The sequence below is a fragment of the Eleutherodactylus coqui genome, chromosome 4 (genome assembly GCF_035609145.1).
Source record: "Eleutherodactylus coqui strain aEleCoq1 chromosome 4, aEleCoq1.hap1, whole genome shotgun sequence".
NCBI lineage: Eukaryota > Metazoa > Chordata > Amphibia > Anura > Eleutherodactylidae > Eleutherodactylus > Eleutherodactylus coqui.
In genome coordinates this window covers 37,187,374-37,207,067 of record NC_089840.1, presented here as the reverse complement: position 1 = coordinate 37,207,067, position 19,694 = coordinate 37,187,374, and the positions used below count along the sequence as shown (strand labels likewise).

Genomic DNA, 19,694 nt, shown 5'->3' with positions numbered 1-19,694 from the left:
CCCTCGCCCACCGGTATTCTGGGCTGTGGCATGTTAAAGCGGGAGATGCAGCCGCGACCAAGGTTGGACTACCTCTTGTTCATGCGACTTTCGGCAACGCGGGCAGCCGAAGATTGCAGCACCCGTGTGAAGGAGCAGTGTTTTGTGAGATAAAACCAGAGATCGTTCCAAAATCCTGAAGACGAGTAAATCTTATTATTATACTTTCTCTCCACTCCTGGTTTTGGCTCACAAAATACTGATGCAAAATAAACCCATCTGAATAAGCCCCAGGATGGATTCACACGGGTGAGTGCAAGTCACATCACAGAGGACACGGACACCAAGGGCTCCTTCCCAAAAGTGTGGTTTTAGCATACTATAGGCATGTAAAAACGCTTACAGCCGTGTAATAGGGACCTCAGGTGTTACTTTTGGGGTTTTCTTTGCGTTCTCCTGGCAGCGGTGTGAGATCTATGCCGCTTCATCTAACAGGTAATATAGGACCCCATCATTCTTCCACTTCTTGATCAGAGTGCGGACACAAACAGTTGGCATTTTCACATTTTTGGATCCTTTTACTGATTTATAAAGTTGAACTAGTTTTGCTCCTTGGATTCTTTTTGGCATTATTTTGCTTTAACCAAGGTTTAGTAATGAGCAAACTGAGTGCAGCCTGGAGGAAATGTACAAGGATGTCTCCAGAGAGGAGGAACTCTACTTCATTGACTGATGTCTCCATATTTGTGTCTTCACAGATGTCCTCATCATCCAGATCCTGTCATCCGTCTCATCAGTCTATGTGCGGAGAGGATCAGACATCACTGACTGCAGCATGAAATGTCCCCATACAAGAGATGTCCTGCAGCTGGACAGAGAATGTGGAGCTGAAGAGACTAAACTACTGGAGTTGTGGTGTGATAATAGTTGGTCCCATAATCACTGGGACCCCAGACTCCACCTAAACATAAGCAGCGGGTGCTGGAGGCTGACAGATGCCAGGAAGGACGACTCCTGTCTGTATGTTCTCTGGCGTCACAACAGTTCGGGAGGCTTTTGGCGCTCTACAGCCATCACTGTACTAGGTAAGAGCTGGTGGATCACAGGGGACATTTCTCTATTGTCCTCTATGGGAAGACTGAATTCTGTCTTTCTGTAATAGAGGCCGATAACACAGGGTCAGTAGTCACTAGTGACTATATATGGGGAGGGGGCTGCAGATCACATGACTGATGGTCAGTATAAGGGGCAGATACTGGGGGTGTGATAATGACAGCAGAGCTAGCACTCTATACAGCCCCTAGATTCATGTCCATGCTGATGTCACATTACTGATGGTCACCGACCTTCTCCTGATACTTCCAGATCCAGTTTTCATCTCCAACATAACCAGTAACTCCAGCCGGCTCGGTCAGGACATTGCTGTGAGCGTCCAGTTCTCTGGAGAGGAGGCGGCTGTGACCTGGGAGGTGGACGGGGGGTCTCTCCCCCACAGATACCGGCTGACAGATGACAATAGGACCCTGATTATTCTGAGTGCCCAGAGAGAAGATGCCGGGAGGAGACTCCGTGTCCGGATCACAAACCCAATCAGTGAGGAGATCCGGGAATACCTGCTGGAGATTACAGGTAAGAGGGTATTACTGGGTATTATACTGACCTCACACCTTCTATACCCCATGTACTGGAGATTACAGGTAAGAGGGTATTACTGGGTATTATACTGACCTCACACCTTCTATACCCCATGTAGTGGAGATTACAGGCAAGAGGGTATTACTGGGTATTTTACTGAGCTCACACCTTCTATACCCCATGTAGTGGAGATTACAGGTAAGAGGGTATTAATGGGTATTATACTGACCTCACACCTTCTATACCCCATGTAGTGGATATTACAGGTTAGAGGGTATTACTGGGTATTATACCGATCTCACACCTTCTATACCCCATGTAGTGGAGATTACAGGTAAGAGGGTATTACTGGGGTATTACAGAGACCTCACACTTTCTATGCCCCGGGCACAGCAGTGTAGTTACAGTATTTTACCCAGTAATTAAACCATAAAGCTGCCTCTTCTCTCGCCCCCATCTGTAGCAGCGCTGTAGTTGTGTGTTTGTTCCCATCAAGTTGGCCATATACCTGAGGGACAGATATAAAGTAGCTCAGCTAGCCATTCTGTACATAACTGTCATCACTGCAGACAATCATTGGCTCCAGCGGTCACATCACACATATGGCCGGTCATTGCTGCTGTAGTGAAACCAAAGACTACAGAAGTCCAGATGCAGCAGATGTTACCTCCTCTGTGATAACTGGTTGTGGAAAGTTATCTGAAGCCATTAAAAAGCTATTGTTCTCTTATCACACAAAAGCCTTTGTGATGTAATTAAAGGGTAACAAACTGCTGTACAAGAAATTATCATAACAGATTGATGGCCCATTTACAAGTAAAGGTTGATTTATACACAAAGATTTTCACTCAAAAATCACTCAAAGCCGACTGAGCGATAATCATCGTGTTTTCGTGAAGCTGTCGCTCATCCTTGTCTTTCAGCATGCTGAAAGAGAAAGATCAGCCTTGTCAGAAATTCACAGCGGGATACAGCTGATACTATTGTCTCATCTGTATCCCGCTCCCTGAACACAGGCGGGGTATGAAGAACAGAGCGGTCCAGCTGCATTCTTTATTTCCCGCTCAGCTGTATGAAAGCCAGGCGCTCCGAGCAGAGAACAGCTGGATGCAGAAGACAAGCAACCCCGCTTGTCTTCTGCATCCCCCGCTCGGAGCACAAAGTGATCGCTCAACGTTTGAGCGACCACCTTGCGCTGTAAAGGCAGACAACGATTATCGCTAAAAAGTCGCTCAAAAGACATCTTTTGAGCTATAATTGTTGTGTCTAAACCAGCCTTAATAATATTGCCCAAAGTTTGTTCAAACAAACAGATCTGCGTGATAATCGTTTAGTGTAAATGTAAAAAAAATAAAAATAAAAAAATTAAAATAAAAATTGCTCCCTATTAATTCACGGTTGTTTATCGCTGACATTCAGTCAGCCAAAAAACTATCGCTGGCTTCTTGTTACGTGTAAACGCTCCCCGCTTTACATTTTATGTGAAGCCAGTGAGAACCCAACAATTTTTTTCAGTCTAAACGCTCTGCACCAGCGCTGATGACCTTAGCGGTGATGTCAGCGGGTTATTTACAGGGGTGACCTGAGGGGCGCAGATGCTTGATAGGTCGTCCTAGTGATGATCCTTCCTGTGCTTTTACACAGCAACGCTTATTATTGGTGAATGGAGGTGGAATCGGTTGTTCCAGCCCGGCCGCCCGCCTCCATTCACAGTAAACGGGCGTCGTTCATAGATGAATGACTTGCTGTCTTTACGGGTCGATCTGTCCAGTTTTTATGCAGAAGCTGAACGATGAAATAATTTGTTGTTCTTTGTTCAGTTCCGTGTGCCTATAGACTGAACGATGATCATTCAGATCCTCGCTGATCACAGGAAACTGAAGGATTTCTTGGCCCGTGTAAAAGGGCCCCAAGTCATCTTAGACTCTGCTACATCTGTCCCAGCACTGGGGTCTCGTTTTGCTGCCCCTCGTTGATGCTGCCGGCGCGACGCTCGTTGCGTTTGTTGACCTGAATATAAATTTGGTTTGCAGTTTTCAGTTTAGTGACAGTCTGGTCCCGCTCGCTCCTCGCTCCTCGCTCCGGGCCCAAGACGGCAAGCACAGTAATCCACCATTATTATATATTATAAAGTGCCATTAATTCCCGGTGCTGTATGTATGAGAACAGGGGGTTAATACATTACATATGATAAACAGGCACAGTGTACATGATACAGCGGGAGAGGATGCTGCCCCGAGGGCTTACAGCCTACAAGATGGGGGGAAGGAGATGGCCGGGGAGGGTAGAAGCTGCTCATGTTCTGGTGGAGAAATCTTGGTGCCCATTTAGACAGAAGAATGTTGGGCAAACGATACCCGACACTCGCCCCCGCATACTCTCGCTCCCAGGCTGTTGCACAGGAGCTAGAAGCACTGGCTCACTCACAGAGCGGCCGGCAGGAAGGCTGCAGGAGATTTCTCTCCTTGCACTCCCCTGCCCCTCTCCATTCACTTAACATAGCAGCCGTTCAGTATTGAACGGCTGCTATTTACACTGAGCGATCAGTGATGAGCTCATCGTCTATCGTTGATGCAGCGCAAATGATGGACGATGAGCTGAACAATGAGTGTTCAGTGTAAATGGCAGCCGTTCAGTACTGAACGTACGCTATGTTAAGTGAATGGAGAGGGGCGGGGGAGAGAAATCTCCAGCCACCCCGCTGTGAGCCAATGATACTAGCTCCTGTGCAGCAGTAGAAGAGCGAGTATGGGCGGGGACGAGTGTCAGGCATCGTTTGCCCAGCATTCGTCCTGTCTAAATGGGCATTTGGAGACAGTTGTGCGATGAACAGATTAGAGGAGAGTAGAGAAGGAGATCTTACAAGGACCTGTTATATAATGTAGTATCCCAGAGCATAGACTGGTTCATCGTACATTATTATATGGATATTATAGCACACCTATATGCATTATATAATCACCCAGACTATAAACTGATACATTTTTAGATTATTAAATGGATATTATATACACTGTTTAATATATTACTTTATCCCAGACTATAGCCTGGCACACTGGATATTATATCACCCACAGGCATATACATTGTATTATGACACCACCTATATGACTAATACACTGTATTATCGGATAGCATATATGTATATACCTGTGGGTATACTGGTGTATTTCTCCAGGTCGCACCCTCTCTGATTTGTGTCATTTATGTTCTGCAGGTCCTCTGTCTCTCACGTTACGACTCTCCCTTGTTACTGCTGCTCTGGCTGTAGTGATTCTTCTCTCCGCTGGGATCTTTCTTGTAAGTCCGTTTTGGGGATTTTATCTCCTACATATAAATATAAGATTATTATACGACAGAAAACTCCAAGGGAGACATAATCTACAAGATCTGTAATCTGTTCTGTTATTAGTGTTGTAGGAGGAAGAACATGGCAGCGTCCAAGGATGGAGAGATGAAGCAGATGAATGGTCACTGAGAAGAGAACGGAGATCCTCCCAGAGCCGATCAATCAGGTGCCGTTATATTCAGTGTTGTACTTTACAAGTGTTGAGCAGCAGGCGAAGTACATCTGTAAAACCACTACAGGAAATGTACATGCAGGATTACAAAAAGTTAGGTCTAACATTGCTCTATGTCCACCATCAGGGCTATGAGCACTTTGTTATTTTCATCTTGAGCTGGGCAAAAGAGGGTATGGGGGGTCTTATAGCAATGGCTTAACTCAAATAGTAGCTATAGAGCGCTTTACCTCTAGAGTGGGTGCTAGCACTCTTGCGAGCAGCATATGTACGCTATATGCAATTCGGCTCCTGATGACTACACCCCCTAGGAGTCTCTCTGTGGGTTATTGCTCCAACTGTTTGTGGGACATTAAGGCGTCACTTTCCCGCATTGTTTGCAAGCATATCCAGGGGCTACTGCCCTGTCAAAAAGATCTACGACGAGCGACATAGCTCAAATTTTTTGTGTCGCTTAAGAACCCCAGAGACATATATAAATTTTTTCTGATTGAGCAGGGGATACAAAACCCTGGTGAATCCACCCAATAGCCCTCCATAATCCTGGGCACAGCCTGACACTTATGCACCCATGTGCTTGTGTTATACAATACTGGGCTGACATAGTATACTCCCTCTATGGTATATATTAACCCTCTACCCTATATCCTCCCCTATGGTATGGTCAGTTTATCCTAACTAAGCTGCATGCTTATATCACTGACCACACCATCTGCCTCTCGTGGGGAGCACTTTATGCTTCTTTTGGTGCATTCCTGAAATACTCACTTCCTGATGATCCGTGGCATTCACGGGGAAACGCGTCAAAGAATTTATTCTATAAAAGGGAATGAAACCCTAATTCACATCTAAAGTAAATAGGAGAATCAATCCTATAAAGGGAACCAAACCCGAACTTACATTTAGTGTAATAACAAATAGGACCCTTGTACATCTTTATTTACGAGGTCTTACACGCTCCCGCTAATTCCAGTACCACACTATTACGAGGGGGCTTTGTGAATTCCCCACTGTCACCTTGACAAATATTCTTGGTACATAATAGGCTACTGACATCCACATTGAGCCTATTAATTTAGGGAGGGCTATTTACACTATTTGGCCACTGGGGGCATTAGTGCACGGCCCCACAGTAACCTTGTTTGGAGTATATGTGAGTTGGTCGCCAATATTACAATCTAATTTGGCCACCAACCCATCTAGCATGCTACCCGCTGTTGGTTTTGTTTTTGTTCTATGTCAGGTGTGCCCTAGAGTGGTATATGTATTTTAGCATTCTATAATAAAATTATTTATTTTAATCAGTCTAAACTGTGAAGGGCCCTAACATTGACTTGCAGGATTGCTGTCTTCCAATAGGTGGCGCTGCAGAGGCATTGTTGCATCTTTCTATTTGCATAAATTTCCCAGCAGAGCATGGGTGGCCTTATAAGCCTCCTCACTAGGTGCTCTATCTAAAAAGAAACCGTACCCTTCCTAACCCAAAGGAATGTGGATGGAATGATGGACCTGCAGGGGTTAATCTAGTGGAAATGTAACTATAAAGGCCCATTTAAACGCAATGATTATCGCTCAAAAGATGTATTTTGAGCAATAATCGTTGTGTCCTTTTACAGTGCAAGGCGATCGCTCATAGGTTGAGCGATCACCTTGCGCTCCGAGCGGGGGATGCAGAAGACAAGCGGGGCCACTTGTCTTGTGCATCCAGTTGTTACCTGCTCAGAGCACCCGGCTGTTATACAGCGGAGCGCTCCAAGCGGGGAATGCAGAAGAGAAGTGGGGCCGCTTGTCTTCTGCATTCAGCCGTTCTCTGCTCGGAGCGCCAAGCTGTTATACAGCTGATCAGAGTATGAAGAACACAGCTGGACCGCTGTGTTCTTCATATCCTGCCTATGTTCAGGGAGCAGGATACAGCTGAAACAATAGTATCAGCTGTATCCCGCTCTGAATCTCTGATAAGGCTGATCGTTGTCTTTCAGCATGCTGAAGCGATGAGCGATGGCTTAACAAAAACTGCAGGATGTCAGTGCAGTTAGACACAACGATTATCGCACAAAAGACGGATTTTGAGTGATAATCGTATCTAAATGGGCCTTAACAGGACTGATCTCCATCGCTCTGTACAGCAGTCAGGCTCCTAATCCACTGCTGTGATAAGTAAGTGACCCCTCTGCCTGTAGCTACTGACCTCAGAATATACTGTATGACCGTCATACTGATGATATAACTGTTTCCTTCCAGATCTTCCTGATGTTATCAGAAAATGTCTGCACTCCCAGAGTTCCCATGAGATGAATGATTCGGGTATCTCTGGAGTATGAATGGCTCCATCCTGTGGATACATCGTTCATCCGGGATGAATATATACAAGTATAATGTGCAGAAAAACTGTTACGAACATTTTTAAGAGGGGAAAAATGGAAAAAAATGCCACTGCGCCATTTTTGGTGGGTTTACTTTTTATAGCTTCCCAGTACAGTAAGAATGACATATGAGACATACTTGGGTATAAGACTGTCGGTGAGGGCTTCTGCCTTCTTTGACCTTAATTTAGCTCCCCTCCTGAAATGGGCTGAGGAAATGGCGACACGATGGGCCTCTCTCCCGCTCACTCTGGTGGGCAGGGTCAATTTAATAAAGATGAAGCTGCTACCAAAAATTTTGTACGTACTACATAACTCCCCTGTCCTGGTCCCAATCAGATTCTTCGCTACGCTTCGTGGGATTGTACTGCGTATCCTGTGGAGAGGCTCCACCCCCAGGATTAAATTAGAGACCCTGTGCCTCCCGGTGAGCTGGGGAGGATTAGCCTTACCCCATTTTTACTATTAATACCTGGCCAGCCAGCTGGTGTATGCTGGGTGGTGGCTGACCTCATCAGATTACAATCCGGTGGTTGGACTGGAGCGCAGGGTGGCGGACCCCACCCTGGGATTGAGGGGTCTGCTGATGCGCGGCCACTCCTCTTCTAGTGCCCCCTTACCTGTCCCCATGTTTAATTGCCGATGTTTAATTGACAATGGGACCATCATACACATGTTTTGGGACTGCGGTGTCATGCGAGACTACTGGAGGGACGTCCTCATATTTATGGAGTCTCACCTGGGGGCCCCGAGGATCATGCACCCTGGGGTGTGCCTCTTTGGGCTTATTGGAGACCTATCAGTGGCATCGGCAACCCGCACCTTATATAAACTACTATTTTTCTATGCTAAAAAGGTGATTTTGTTGAATTGGAAGCACCCTGGTAGGCCGACCAGAAACGCATGGATCCAGGTGGTGAACTCTGTGCTTCCAATGTACAAACTGACTTATATGGCGAGAGGATGTCCTGAGAAGTTTGACAAAATTTTGGGGGGGCTGGGTGAACTGTCATGCAACGGCAGCCGAAATGCCTGTCTAGATACTAGGAAGGGATAAAATAAGGTACACCCGCCTGAACCGATCTACTGTTCAGCCTAATCCTTTTTTTTTATCTTTAAGGGCTCATGTCCACGGGCAAAATGAGATTTAAAATCCGCAGCGGATCTCCCGCGCGCGGATCCGCACCCCATAGGGATGCATTGACCACCCGCGGGTAGATAAATACCCGCGGATGGTCAATAAAAAGGAATTTTAAAAATCTGGAGCATGAAAAAAAACGTGCCATGCTCCATTTTAGTGCGGATCACGCTCCGGATGGCCCCCATAGACCTCTATGGGTGTGGGAGATCCGCTGCGGATTGTAAATACTAATTTATCGGGTGCATGAGATCCGCTGCGGATTTAACCCCTTCCCGCTCCAGGACGTACCGGTACGTCCTCGGAGCATGGTACTTACCGCAACAGGACATACCGGTACGTCCTGGGGATAGTGCGAGATCACATAAGATCCCGCGCTATCCTGCAGCGGGAGCCGGCTGTCAGTCACGGCCGGCGTCCCGCTGCAACAGCGGGGGGGCCCCCCCCGCTGTTAACCCCTTCCCTGCCGCGATCTAAGTAGATCGCGACAGGGAAAGAGTTGACAGAGAGATCGCGCTCCCTCGGTGTCTCCGGCCGGCTCTCGCGATGTCATCGCGAGAGCCCGGCCTGTCGCCATGGCAACAGGACGCCAGACACTGGCGTCCTGTATTGCCTGTGCCTATAATCGCTGTATAGGCGATAAGGCATGGGAGAGCAGTAGCTCTGCCATGCCTTATGACAGCGATCATAGGCATAGTGCTGCAAGTCCCTCAGAGGGACTCGAATAGTGTAAAAGAAAAGAAAAGAAAAATGTAAAAAAAAAATGTAAAAAAACACCTTTTTTTATGCTTTTTCTAATATTAGCATAAAAAAAGGGGAAAAAAATTAAAACCCCACATATTGGGTATTGACACGTCCGTAACGACGTGTACAAAAAGTTGAACACGCTTTTTATTTTGTACGACAAAAAGCGTAAAAAAAACACGCTTAAAAACAGAGGCAAAATGCTAATTTTTAGCATTTTGCCTCCCAAAAAATGCTATAAAAGTGATCAAAAAAGCCGTACATTCCCCAAAATGGTACCAATAAAAACTACAGCTCATTTCACAAAAAATAAGCCCACATAGAGCTCCGTATTTAGAAAAATAAAAAAGTTACAGGACTTTGAATGCAGCTTTTTTTTCACGCGCAGATGCAAAAATGCCATCCGCGTGCATACACGCGTGAAAAAAAACGCATCCGCGTGTCATCCGCATGCAATAAAATACAATAAAATACTATTTTAAGCTCATCCGCACTGCATCCGCGGCCCAAATCCGCGTTACAAATCCGGAGCAGATTTGATTTTCCCCGTGGACATGAGGCCTAAGGGCTCATGTCCACGGGCAAAATGTGATTTAAAATCCGCAGCGGATCTCCCGCGCGCGGATCCGCACCCCATAGGGATGCATTGACCACCCGCGGGTACATAAATACCCGCGGATCGTCAATAAAAGGCATTTAAAAAAAAATGGAGCATGAAAAAATCTGGACCATGCTCCATTTTCATGCGGGTCTCCCGCGGGGACGGCTCCCGCGGGCTTCTATTGAAGCCTATGGAAGCCGTCCGGATCCGCGGGAGACCTAAAATAGGAATTTAAAGCATTTACTCACCCGCAGCGGGCCGCGAAGCTCTGCTCTTCCTCACGGCCGCATCTCCCTTGCTTCGGCTCGGCGGATGTGCCCGGCGCATGCGCGCGACACGTCGACGACGTGCCGGCGACGTGCCGCCGGCGTCAGGAATTCATCCGCCGGCCGAAAATGAAGATCCGGCCGTGAGGAACAGCTGACCTTCGCCGCCCGCTACGGAAAGGTAAATGCTTTTAAATTTCTATTTTCAGCGCTCATGTCCGCGGGGCAGGAGGGACCCGCTGCAGATTCTACATGGAGAATCTGCAGCGGATCTGATTTTCCCCGTGGACATGAGGCCTAAGAGTCACGCAGGTTTGTTGCTTAAGGGATTAAGGGGGGAGGGTTAAAATTCTTTCTGGGAGGGGGGGGGGGCGTGTTCTCTCTAATCTTTCTTATGTCCCTTTGTTTATTTTGACCTGGGGGGTCAGGGGTCCTCCCGTTCTCTTTTTCTTCTCCTTCTTTCTCTCCTGGTATTTGGGGACTCCGAGGCTTGGAGCCCTAACCTGGTTTGGGTTTGTTTTATTATGAGTAGTTGATAAATAAATGTGAAAATTAACAGCCAAATACTATGTCTTATGAGAAATGCACACGAATATGCGAGACACTCAGTGTTTTTACTTTTGTCCTCTTTTTCTCTCAATTCTCATATATACTGTGATGTATCAACAAGATGTGCACCTTTTTTGGTGTCCGCTGTTTTTTTATATGTACCTATTTTGGCTTAATAAACGTTCCTTTAAATAAAAAAAAAGAATGACACGAGCGTTCTATGGGGCAGCGCAATTACGGTGATAAATGTATCTAAATTTTTAATGTTGTTTAATTTTTAAAATGTAAATACATTTTTTTTTTCAAGAAAAACACATTTGCTGTTGCCATTTTCTGAGACTCGTAACTTTTAATTCTTTTTGTTGATTACCATTATAGGGTACATACACCTTTTTGATCACTTTTTATACAAATAATATCACAATTCTGGCCCTTTCCTTTTTATGGCCTTCACTGTGTGGGATAAATATTGTAACATTTTAATAGTTTGGACTTTTATGTACACAGCGATACCAAATATGTGAGGTTTTTAAATTGTTTAACCCCTTCCCTCCCCATGATGTAAGGATACGTCATGGGAGCGTGGTACACAAAATGACATACCCTTGCGTCATAGGGATAGCGCAAGATCATGACAGATCTCGCGGTATCCGGCAGCAGGAGTCGGCCGTCACTAGTAGCCGGCCTCCCGCTGCAACAGTGGAGTTAAATTTAAAAAAAAACGCCATTCCGCCATCTTTCAGTGCATCTTGTTTCTACGGTGCACAAACTGCATCAAAAATGCTAACTTTATTCTATGGGTCAGTACGATTACAACGATACCAAATGTGTATAGTTTGGTTTTTTTTTCAGTAGTGCTTTTATTTATTTTTTTTCAAAGACGGTTTTTTGTTTTTTTTAATTATTTTTTGCCGCCATCTTCTGCGCGCAATAACTTTTTTTATTTTTTTAGCTGCCTTAGTGGTGCGGGGGCTCTTTTTTTGCAAGATGTCCTGTAGTTTACGTTGGTACCGTTTTGGAATACGTATGTCTTTTTGATCGCTTTTTATTGCATTTTTTTCTCTGTCGCAGCAGGAGGCCGGCTACTAGTGACAGCCGTCTCCCGCTGGGGGATAGCGCGAGATCTGCTATGATCTCGCGCTATCCCCATGACGTAAGAGTACGTCATTTTGCGGGAAGGGGTTAATGGCTTATTTACACGGGCAAGAATACTGCACCAGTTCTATGCGTTTGTGCGCCGCACTGAACCCGTGTGATGTATTAACCCATCGTTTCGAATGAGTTAATTTTCACAGGTTTTTTCCTCTTGCAGAATGTTCTATTTTTCCACAAGCTTGCAGAAAATTTGCCCATTATTTGCTATAAACGGGGTAAAAATTGCATCGCACTCATCTGAAACTAGTATGTATCTGTGAGCTTCATGCAAATGAGATATTATTTTTATTTCTATCCAATTAAAACGTGATTTTTCTCACAAAAGTGCATCTCAAATGCATACTAAATATAAGACACTGACAAGACAATGGCACGAGACAGACATGTAACATCATGGAGGGGCCCCACTGACCCTGGGCCACTATACCTCCCCCTTCCTTGTCTGCAGGGAGATGTCTTGTCTGCACTCCACATGGGAAGATACAACAACACCTCTACAGCGCCACCTATGTGAAGGCAGAATTTCTGCAAGTCAATGTCTGACCTTTTAAAAAGCCTTGTAACAATAACTGGGAGTATGAGCCAAAGCCGGAGTCCCCAGAAGGCGAAGACCACCATGTACAAACAGCTGTGTTGGGGGTATTGCCCCTCATCAGTGTGCGGCAGGGTTCTGGCTCGGCTAGTGAGAGGCCTATAGACGAGGGAAGGGTATAATTACTCCCCAGGGAGAGCATCTAGAAGGTGTGAGAAGACTTCTAAGGAGTCAGAGGAGCATAGACGGTTTTATAGCACATGTCAAACACAAGGCCCGCTGCGCAAACCCAGACCACCACCTCATTGTATGTGGCCCACCGGCCATGCAGCGAGCCTGAGAGGCATTCCCCTCCCCCAGCCTGCAGCAGCGGTCCGGCAGTGTAGAGTCTGTAACCGCTGATCTCTCCCCTTCAGAATCTGAGATGTCAGCGGCCGCAGACTCAGCAGCCGCTGCCACCGCCGGGCTAGCTGTAGGCCCGATGAGTGGAATGTCTGTAGGGATGCTGCTCGACCAGAAACCAATAGGGGGGGTCGCTATTACTACTGCAACTACTATGGGGGGCACTTACTGTGGTAAATATAGGGAACACTTACTAGTGGGGCCCCCAGTAAAGAGGAAACTTACTACTGGGGCCACTATTACTACTGCAGCACTATGGGGGTCACTATCACTACTAGAAATACTATGGGGGTTACTTATTACTACTGGGGCCAATATTACTATTGGGGTCACTATCGGGGGGCACTACTATTATTGGGGACACTTACTACTGGGCCACTATTACTACTGTGGCACTATGGGGGTCACTATTACATATAGTCTTACAATTATAATTGGTGCTTTGCAGATAACCATAAGGCCGCCTGCACACGGGCGGAAATCCCGCGGCGGTATTTCCCGCGGGATTTCCGCCGCTGAAAGTTTGCATAGGAGTGCATTACAATACGCACTCCTATGCAGACAGCCGCAATTTGGCCGCGCGAAATCTCGCGCGGCAAACAAACCGCGGCATGTCCTATTTTTGTGCGGGGCTCGCACTCACCCGGCCGCCGGCTACGGTCTGCGCATGTGCCGGCTGCGCGGCAGCCGGCACATGAAAGAGCCGGGGCCGCCAGGCGCGGGTGAGTACGCGTTCGTCACTGCAGGCTCTCGGGTCGGGTCCCGCGGCGAGAATTCTCGCCGCCAGATCCGACCCGCTCGTCTGCAGGCGGCCTAAGGCTGATATGGCCCTTGGTAAAAAAGAGTTTGACTCCCCTGACCTAAGGGGTTAGAGCCCCTCCAAGAAAGCTTCTTCTGGTTCCCCTAGGTACAAGTGCCATCAAGTGCCACCATATTGGAATGGTTAAAAGTCAGTTTCGGGAATCCTCATTGAATCTTTTTTGTATAGCGCAAACTGATTCCACAGCGCTACTCATTTTACTGAGCTCGGAAGGATGGAAGGCTGAGTCAACCTTGAGCGGCTACCTGACCCAATTGGAGATTGAACTTGCAACCTTCAGGTCATGAGTGAGAGCTTAGGACTGCATTTCTGTTGCCCTAACACTCTGCTTTATGGCTGAGATATCGGTAGCGGTCCGCTCTCCGGTACTCCAATGTGACCTGCTGAATTCTACAGATCAGAAGTCACTTTCTTTGAGACCCCCATTACTACCAGCGTGGGCCATGTGGGACAACGGGGGACCAGATCAGAAATCTCATCAATGAAGCAGGGGGTAATATATGGACTGCCCCGGTATACACTGGGGGGGTAATAGATGAACTGCCCCAGTATACACTGGGGGGTAATAGATGAACTGCCCCGGTATACACTGGGGGGTAATAGATGAACTGCCCCGGTATACACTGGGGGGGTAATAGATGAACTGCCCCGGTATACACTGGGGGGGTAATAGATGAACTGCCCCAGTATACACTGGGGGGTAATAGATGAACTGCCCCGGTATACACTGGGGGGTAATAGATGAACTGCCCCGGTATACACTGGGGGGGGGGGGGGGGAAATAGATGAACTGCCCCAGTATACACTGGGGGGATAGATGAACTGCCCCGGTATACACTGGGGGGATAGATGAACTGCCCTGGTATACACTGAGGGGTAGTAGATGAACTGCCCCGGTATACACTGGGGAGTAGATGAACTGCCCCGGTATACACTGGGGGGATAGATGAACTGCCCCGGTATACACTGGGGGGATAGATGAACTGCCCCGGTATACACTGGGGGGATAGATGAACTGCCCCGGTATACACTGGGGGGTAATAGATGAACTGCCCCGGTATACACTGAGGGGTAATAGATGAACTGCCCCGGTATACACTGGGGGGTAATAGATGAACTGCCCCGGTTTACACTGGGGGGGTAGATGAACTGCCCCGGTATACACTGGGGGGATAGATGAACTGCCCCGGTATACACTGGGGGGATAGATGAACTGCCCCGGTATACACTGAGGGGTAATAGATGAACTGCCCCGGTATACACTGAGGGGTAATAGATGAACTGCCCCGGTATACACTGGGGGGTAATAGATGAACTGCACCGGTATACACTGGGGGGGGGAATAGATGAACTGCCCTGGTATACACTGGGGGGGTAATAGATGAACTGTCCCGGTATACACTGAGGGGGTAATAGATGAACTGCCCCGGTATACACTGGGGGGGGAATAGATGAACTGCCCTGGTATACACTGGGGGGGGAATAGATGAACTGCCCTGGTATACACTGGGGGTAATAGATGAACTGCCCCGGTATACCCTGGGGGGGGAATAGATGAACTGCCCTGGTATACACTGGGGGGTAATAGATGAACTGCCCCAGTATACACTGGGGGGGGGAATAGATGAACTGCCCCGGTATACACGGGGGGTAATAAATGAACTGCCCCAGTATACACTGGGGGGGGGGAAAAGATGAACTGCCCCGGTATACACTGGGGGGATAGATGAACTGCCCTGGTATACACTGAGGGGTAATAGATGAACTGCCCCGGTATACACTGGGGGGTAGATGAACTGCCCCGGTATACACTGGGGGGATAGATGAACTGCCCCGGTATACACTGGGGGGATAGATGAACTGCCCCGGTATACACTGGGGGGTAATAGATGAACTGCCCCGGTATACACTGAGGGGTAATAGATGAACTGCCCCGGTATACACTGGGGGGTAATAGATGAACTGCCCCGGTTTACACTGGGGGGGTAGATGAACTGCCCCGGTATACACTGGGGGAATAGATGAACTGCCCCGGTATACACTGGGGGGATAGATGAACTGCCCTGGTATACACTGAGGGGTAATAGATGAACTGCCCCGGTATACACTGGGGGGATAGATGAACTGCCCCGGTATACACTGGGGGGATAGATGAACTGCCCCGGTATACACTGGGGGGATAGATGAACTGCCCCGGTATACACTGGGGGGTAATAGATGAACTGCCCCGGTATACACTGAGGGGTAATAGATGAACTGCCCCGGTATACACTGGGGGGTAATAGATGAACTGCCCCGGTTTACACTGGGGGGGTAGATGAACTGCCCCGGTATACACTGGGGGGGTAGATGAACTGCCCCGGTATACACTGGGGGGATAGATGAACTGCCCCGGTATACACTGAGGGGTAATAGATGAACTGCCCCGGTATACACTGGGGGGTAATAGATGAACTGCCCCGGTATACACTGGGGGGGGAATAGATGAACTGCCCTGGTATACACTGGGGGGGTAATAGATGAACTGTCCCGGTATACACTGAGGGGGTAATAGATGAACTGCCCCGGTATACACTGGGGGGGGAATAGATGAACTGCCCTGGTATACACTGGGGGGGGAATAGATGAACTGCCCTGGTATACACTGGGGGTAATAGATGAACTGCCCCGGTATACCCTGGGGGGGGAATAGATGAACTGCCCTGGTATACACTGGGGGGTAATAGATGAACTGCCCCAGTATACACTGGGGGGGGGGAATAGATGAACTGCCCCGGTATACACTGGAGGGTAATAGATGAACTGTCCTGGTATACACTGGGGGGTAATAGATGAACTGCCCCGGTATACACGGGGGGTAATAGATGAACTGCCCCAGTATACACTGGGGGGGGGGGGGATAGATGAACTGCCCCGGTATACACTGAGGGGGGGCGGGGGTAATAGATGGACTGCCCCGGTATACACTGGGGGTAATAGAGCTGAGATTCTTGTATGAATATAAACCCCATGTGGTGCGATGCGGGGAAAAAAATTGCAGCATGCCCTATCTTTGAGTGTGCCCTCGCACTGCCCAATGTTTTGGGCCAATGGCAGCATCGCACAGCGTGGTAGGTACTTCCCTGAATTGATTGATGCAAAAACGCCTCAAATCCGCGAGGAAATCGCATGTTGGCGAGCGTGATATTGAGCTTATATCACAGCCTGATATCACACTAGTCCGTGTGAAATTAACCTAACGAGTCAGAGGCTAAAAATCCTACAAATGAGAGAGAAGAGAGAGCAGTGTGAGATAGTTCTGTCACCCGCTGACTCCTGCACCGATGATTACTGAACTCTGTTGTTGCCTCCTCGGTCACTGGTTGTATATCCTGCCTGCAGCTCCTGTATCCTCCCTGTTTGTTCTCAGACAACCCTCTCTATAATGTTATGCAAAACACCCAGCCCCGGAGCCGCTGACTCCCCAGTTTAACAGTATCCCCTGACAGCCGTGTTCTCGCTCCTCCCCTAACCCGTCAGTCCCGGTGTAGGTACGGACCTGTCTTCTCGGTGATGCCGGCGGTCCTCGGTAAGTGTCCGATCTCCCGTCATGTGATCAGTTCTCTACGGTATCTCCTAGCTCTACAAACCGGTATACACTGGGGGGATAGATGAACTGCCCCGGTATACACTGAGGGGTAATAGATGAACTGCCCCGGTATACACTGGGGGGATAGATGAACTGCCCCGGTATACACTGGGGGGATAGATGAACTGCCCCGGTATACACTGGGGGGATAGATGAACTGCCCCGGTATACACTGGGGGGTAATAGATGAACTGCCCCGGTATACACTGAGGGGTAATAGATGAACTGCCCCGGTATACACTGGGGGGTAATAGATGAACTGCCCCGGTTTACACTGGGGGGGTAGATGAACTGCCCCGGTATACACTGGGGGGGTAGATGAACTGCCCCGGTATACACTGGGGGGATAGATGAACTGCCCCGGTATACACTGAGGGGTAATAGATGAACTGCCCCGGTATACACTGGGGGGTAATAGATGAACTGCCCCGGTATACACTGGGGGGGGAATAGATGAACTGCCCTGGTATACACTGGGGGGGTAATAGATGAACTGTCCCGGTATACACTGAGGGGGTAATAGATGAACTGCCCCGGTATACACTGGGGGGGGAATAGATGAACTGCCCTGGTATACACTGGGGGGGGAATAGATGAACTGCCCTGGTATACACTGGGGGTAATAGATGAACTGCCCCGGTATACCCTGGGGGGGGAATAGATGAACTGCCCTGGTATACACTGGGGGGTAATAGATGAACTGCCCCAGTATACACTGGGGGGGGGGAATAGATGAACTGCCCCGGTATACACTGGAGGGTAATAGATGAACTGTCCTGGTATACACTGGGGGGTAATAGATGAACTGCCCCGGTATACACGGGGGGTAATAGATGAACTGCCCCAGTATACACTGGGGGGGGGGGGGATAGATGAACTGCCCCGGTATACACTGAGGGGGGGGGGGGGGGTAATAGATGGACTGCCCCGGTATACACTGGGGGTAATAGAGCTGAGATTCTTGTATGAATATAAACCCCATGTGGTGCGATGCGGGGAAAAAAATTGCAGCATGCCCTATCTTTGAGTGTGCCCTCGCACTGCCCAATGTTTTGGGCCAATGGCAGCATCGCACAGCGTGGTAGGTACTTCCCTGAATTGATTGATGCAAAAACGCCTCAAATCCGCGAGGAAATCGCATGTTGGCGAGCGTGATATTGAGCTTATATCACAGCCTGATATCACACTAGTCCGTGTGAAATTAACCTAACGAGTCAGAGGCTAAAAATCCTACAAATGAGAGAGAAGAGAGAGCAGTGTGAGATAGTTCTGTCACCCGCTGACTCCTGCACCGATGATTACTGAACTCTGTTGTTGCCTCCTCGGTCACTGGTTGTATATCCTGCCTGCAGCTCCTGTATCCTCCCTGTTTGTTCTCAGACAACCCTCTCTATAATGTTATGCAAAACACCCAGCCCCGGAGCCGCTGACTCCCCAGTTTAACAGTATCCCCTGACAGCCGTGTTCTCGCTCCTCCCCTAACCCGTCAGTCCCGGTGTAGGTACGGACCTGTCTTCTCGGTGATGCCGGCGGTCCTCGGTAAGTGTCCGATCTCCCGTCATGTGATCAGTTCTCTACGGTATCTCCTAGCTCTACAAACCGGCAGATCATCGTTGGTAATCGCTCACTTCTCCTTCAGGGTTTCACATTGTTTAACCCCTTAAGCACCGGCCCTTTTTTCATTTTCGCTTGTTTTTTCTTTTCTCCTTCAAAAAAAACTCCTTCTCTTCTCCACCCACGTAGGTGTTTTCTGCGGGACGAGTTGTGTTTCTCACTGGTACGATATACGGCACCGTATAATACACTGAAAAATGCTTAATAATCCTAAGTACAGTGAGGGGGCCTCACACTTATGATTTTTTTTAGTGCGATTGTCAGTGGACTTTCTAAGGTTAAAGGGGTTGTCCCGCGCCGAAACAGGTTTTTTTCTTTTTCAACCCCCCCCCCCCCCGTTCGGCGCGAGACAACCCCGATGGAGGGGTTAAAAAAGAACACCGGACAGCGCTTACCTGAATCCCCGCACTCCGGTGACTTCTTACTTACCCGGTGAAGATGGCCGCCGGCATCTTCTCCCTCGGTGGACCGCAGGGCTTCTGTGCGGTCCATTGCCGATTCCAGCCTCCTGATTGGCTGGAATCGGCACGTGACGGGGCGGAGCTACACGGAGCCCCATTGAGAAGATAAGAAGACCCGGACTGCGCAAGCGCGTCTAATTTGGCCATTAGACAGCGAAAATTAGACGGCAACCATGGAGACGAGGACGCTAGCAACGGAACAGGTAAGTGAAAAACTTTTGATAACTTCTGTATGGCTCATAATTAATGCACAATGTACATTACAAAGTGCATTAATATGGCCATA

General features: G+C 48.3%; 2 protein-coding genes and 1 long non-coding RNA gene across 8 annotated transcripts in view; 2 read left to right on the top strand and 1 right to left on the bottom strand.

Annotated features, from left to right (window-relative positions):
* The first annotated feature begins 814 nt into the window (after positions 1-814).
* Positions 815-5,123, top strand: LOC136625238 (uncharacterized). The gene is made up of 4 exons (XM_066599284.1): positions 815-1,064; positions 1,345-1,608; positions 4,832-4,914; positions 5,027-5,123. Exons 1-4 carry the CDS (start codon positions 815-817, stop codon positions 5,090-5,092), a joined length of 663 nt encoding a protein of 220 aa, XP_066455381.1. The 3' UTR covers positions 5,093-5,123.
* Positions 1,517-8,639, bottom strand: LOC136625241 (uncharacterized). 2 transcript variants are annotated; one of them, XR_010792522.1, is made up of 3 exons: positions 7,324-8,639; positions 4,765-4,941; positions 1,517-1,595 (listed from the first exon to the last, which is right to left on the bottom strand). It is a non-coding gene; the product is annotated as an uncharacterized lncRNA (long non-coding RNA). The 2 variants fall into 2 exon arrangements; XR_010792523.1 differs by lacking the exon at positions 1,517-1,595 and adding an exon at positions 2,956-3,765.
* A 10,101-nt stretch (positions 8,640-18,740) lies between these two features.
* The window catches only part of LOC136625232 (uncharacterized), a 71,618-nt gene continuing 70,664 nt past the window's right edge, over positions 18,741-19,694 (top strand). For all 5 annotated transcript variants that reach the window (XM_066599273.1, XM_066599276.1, XM_066599272.1 and 2 more), the window contains exon 1: positions 18,741-18,872. In XM_066599273.1, the coding sequence (XP_066455370.1) occupies positions 18,857-18,872 (16 nt within the window). In that variant the 5' untranslated portion in view covers positions 18,741-18,856. The remainder of the gene's footprint in view (positions 18,873-19,694) is intronic.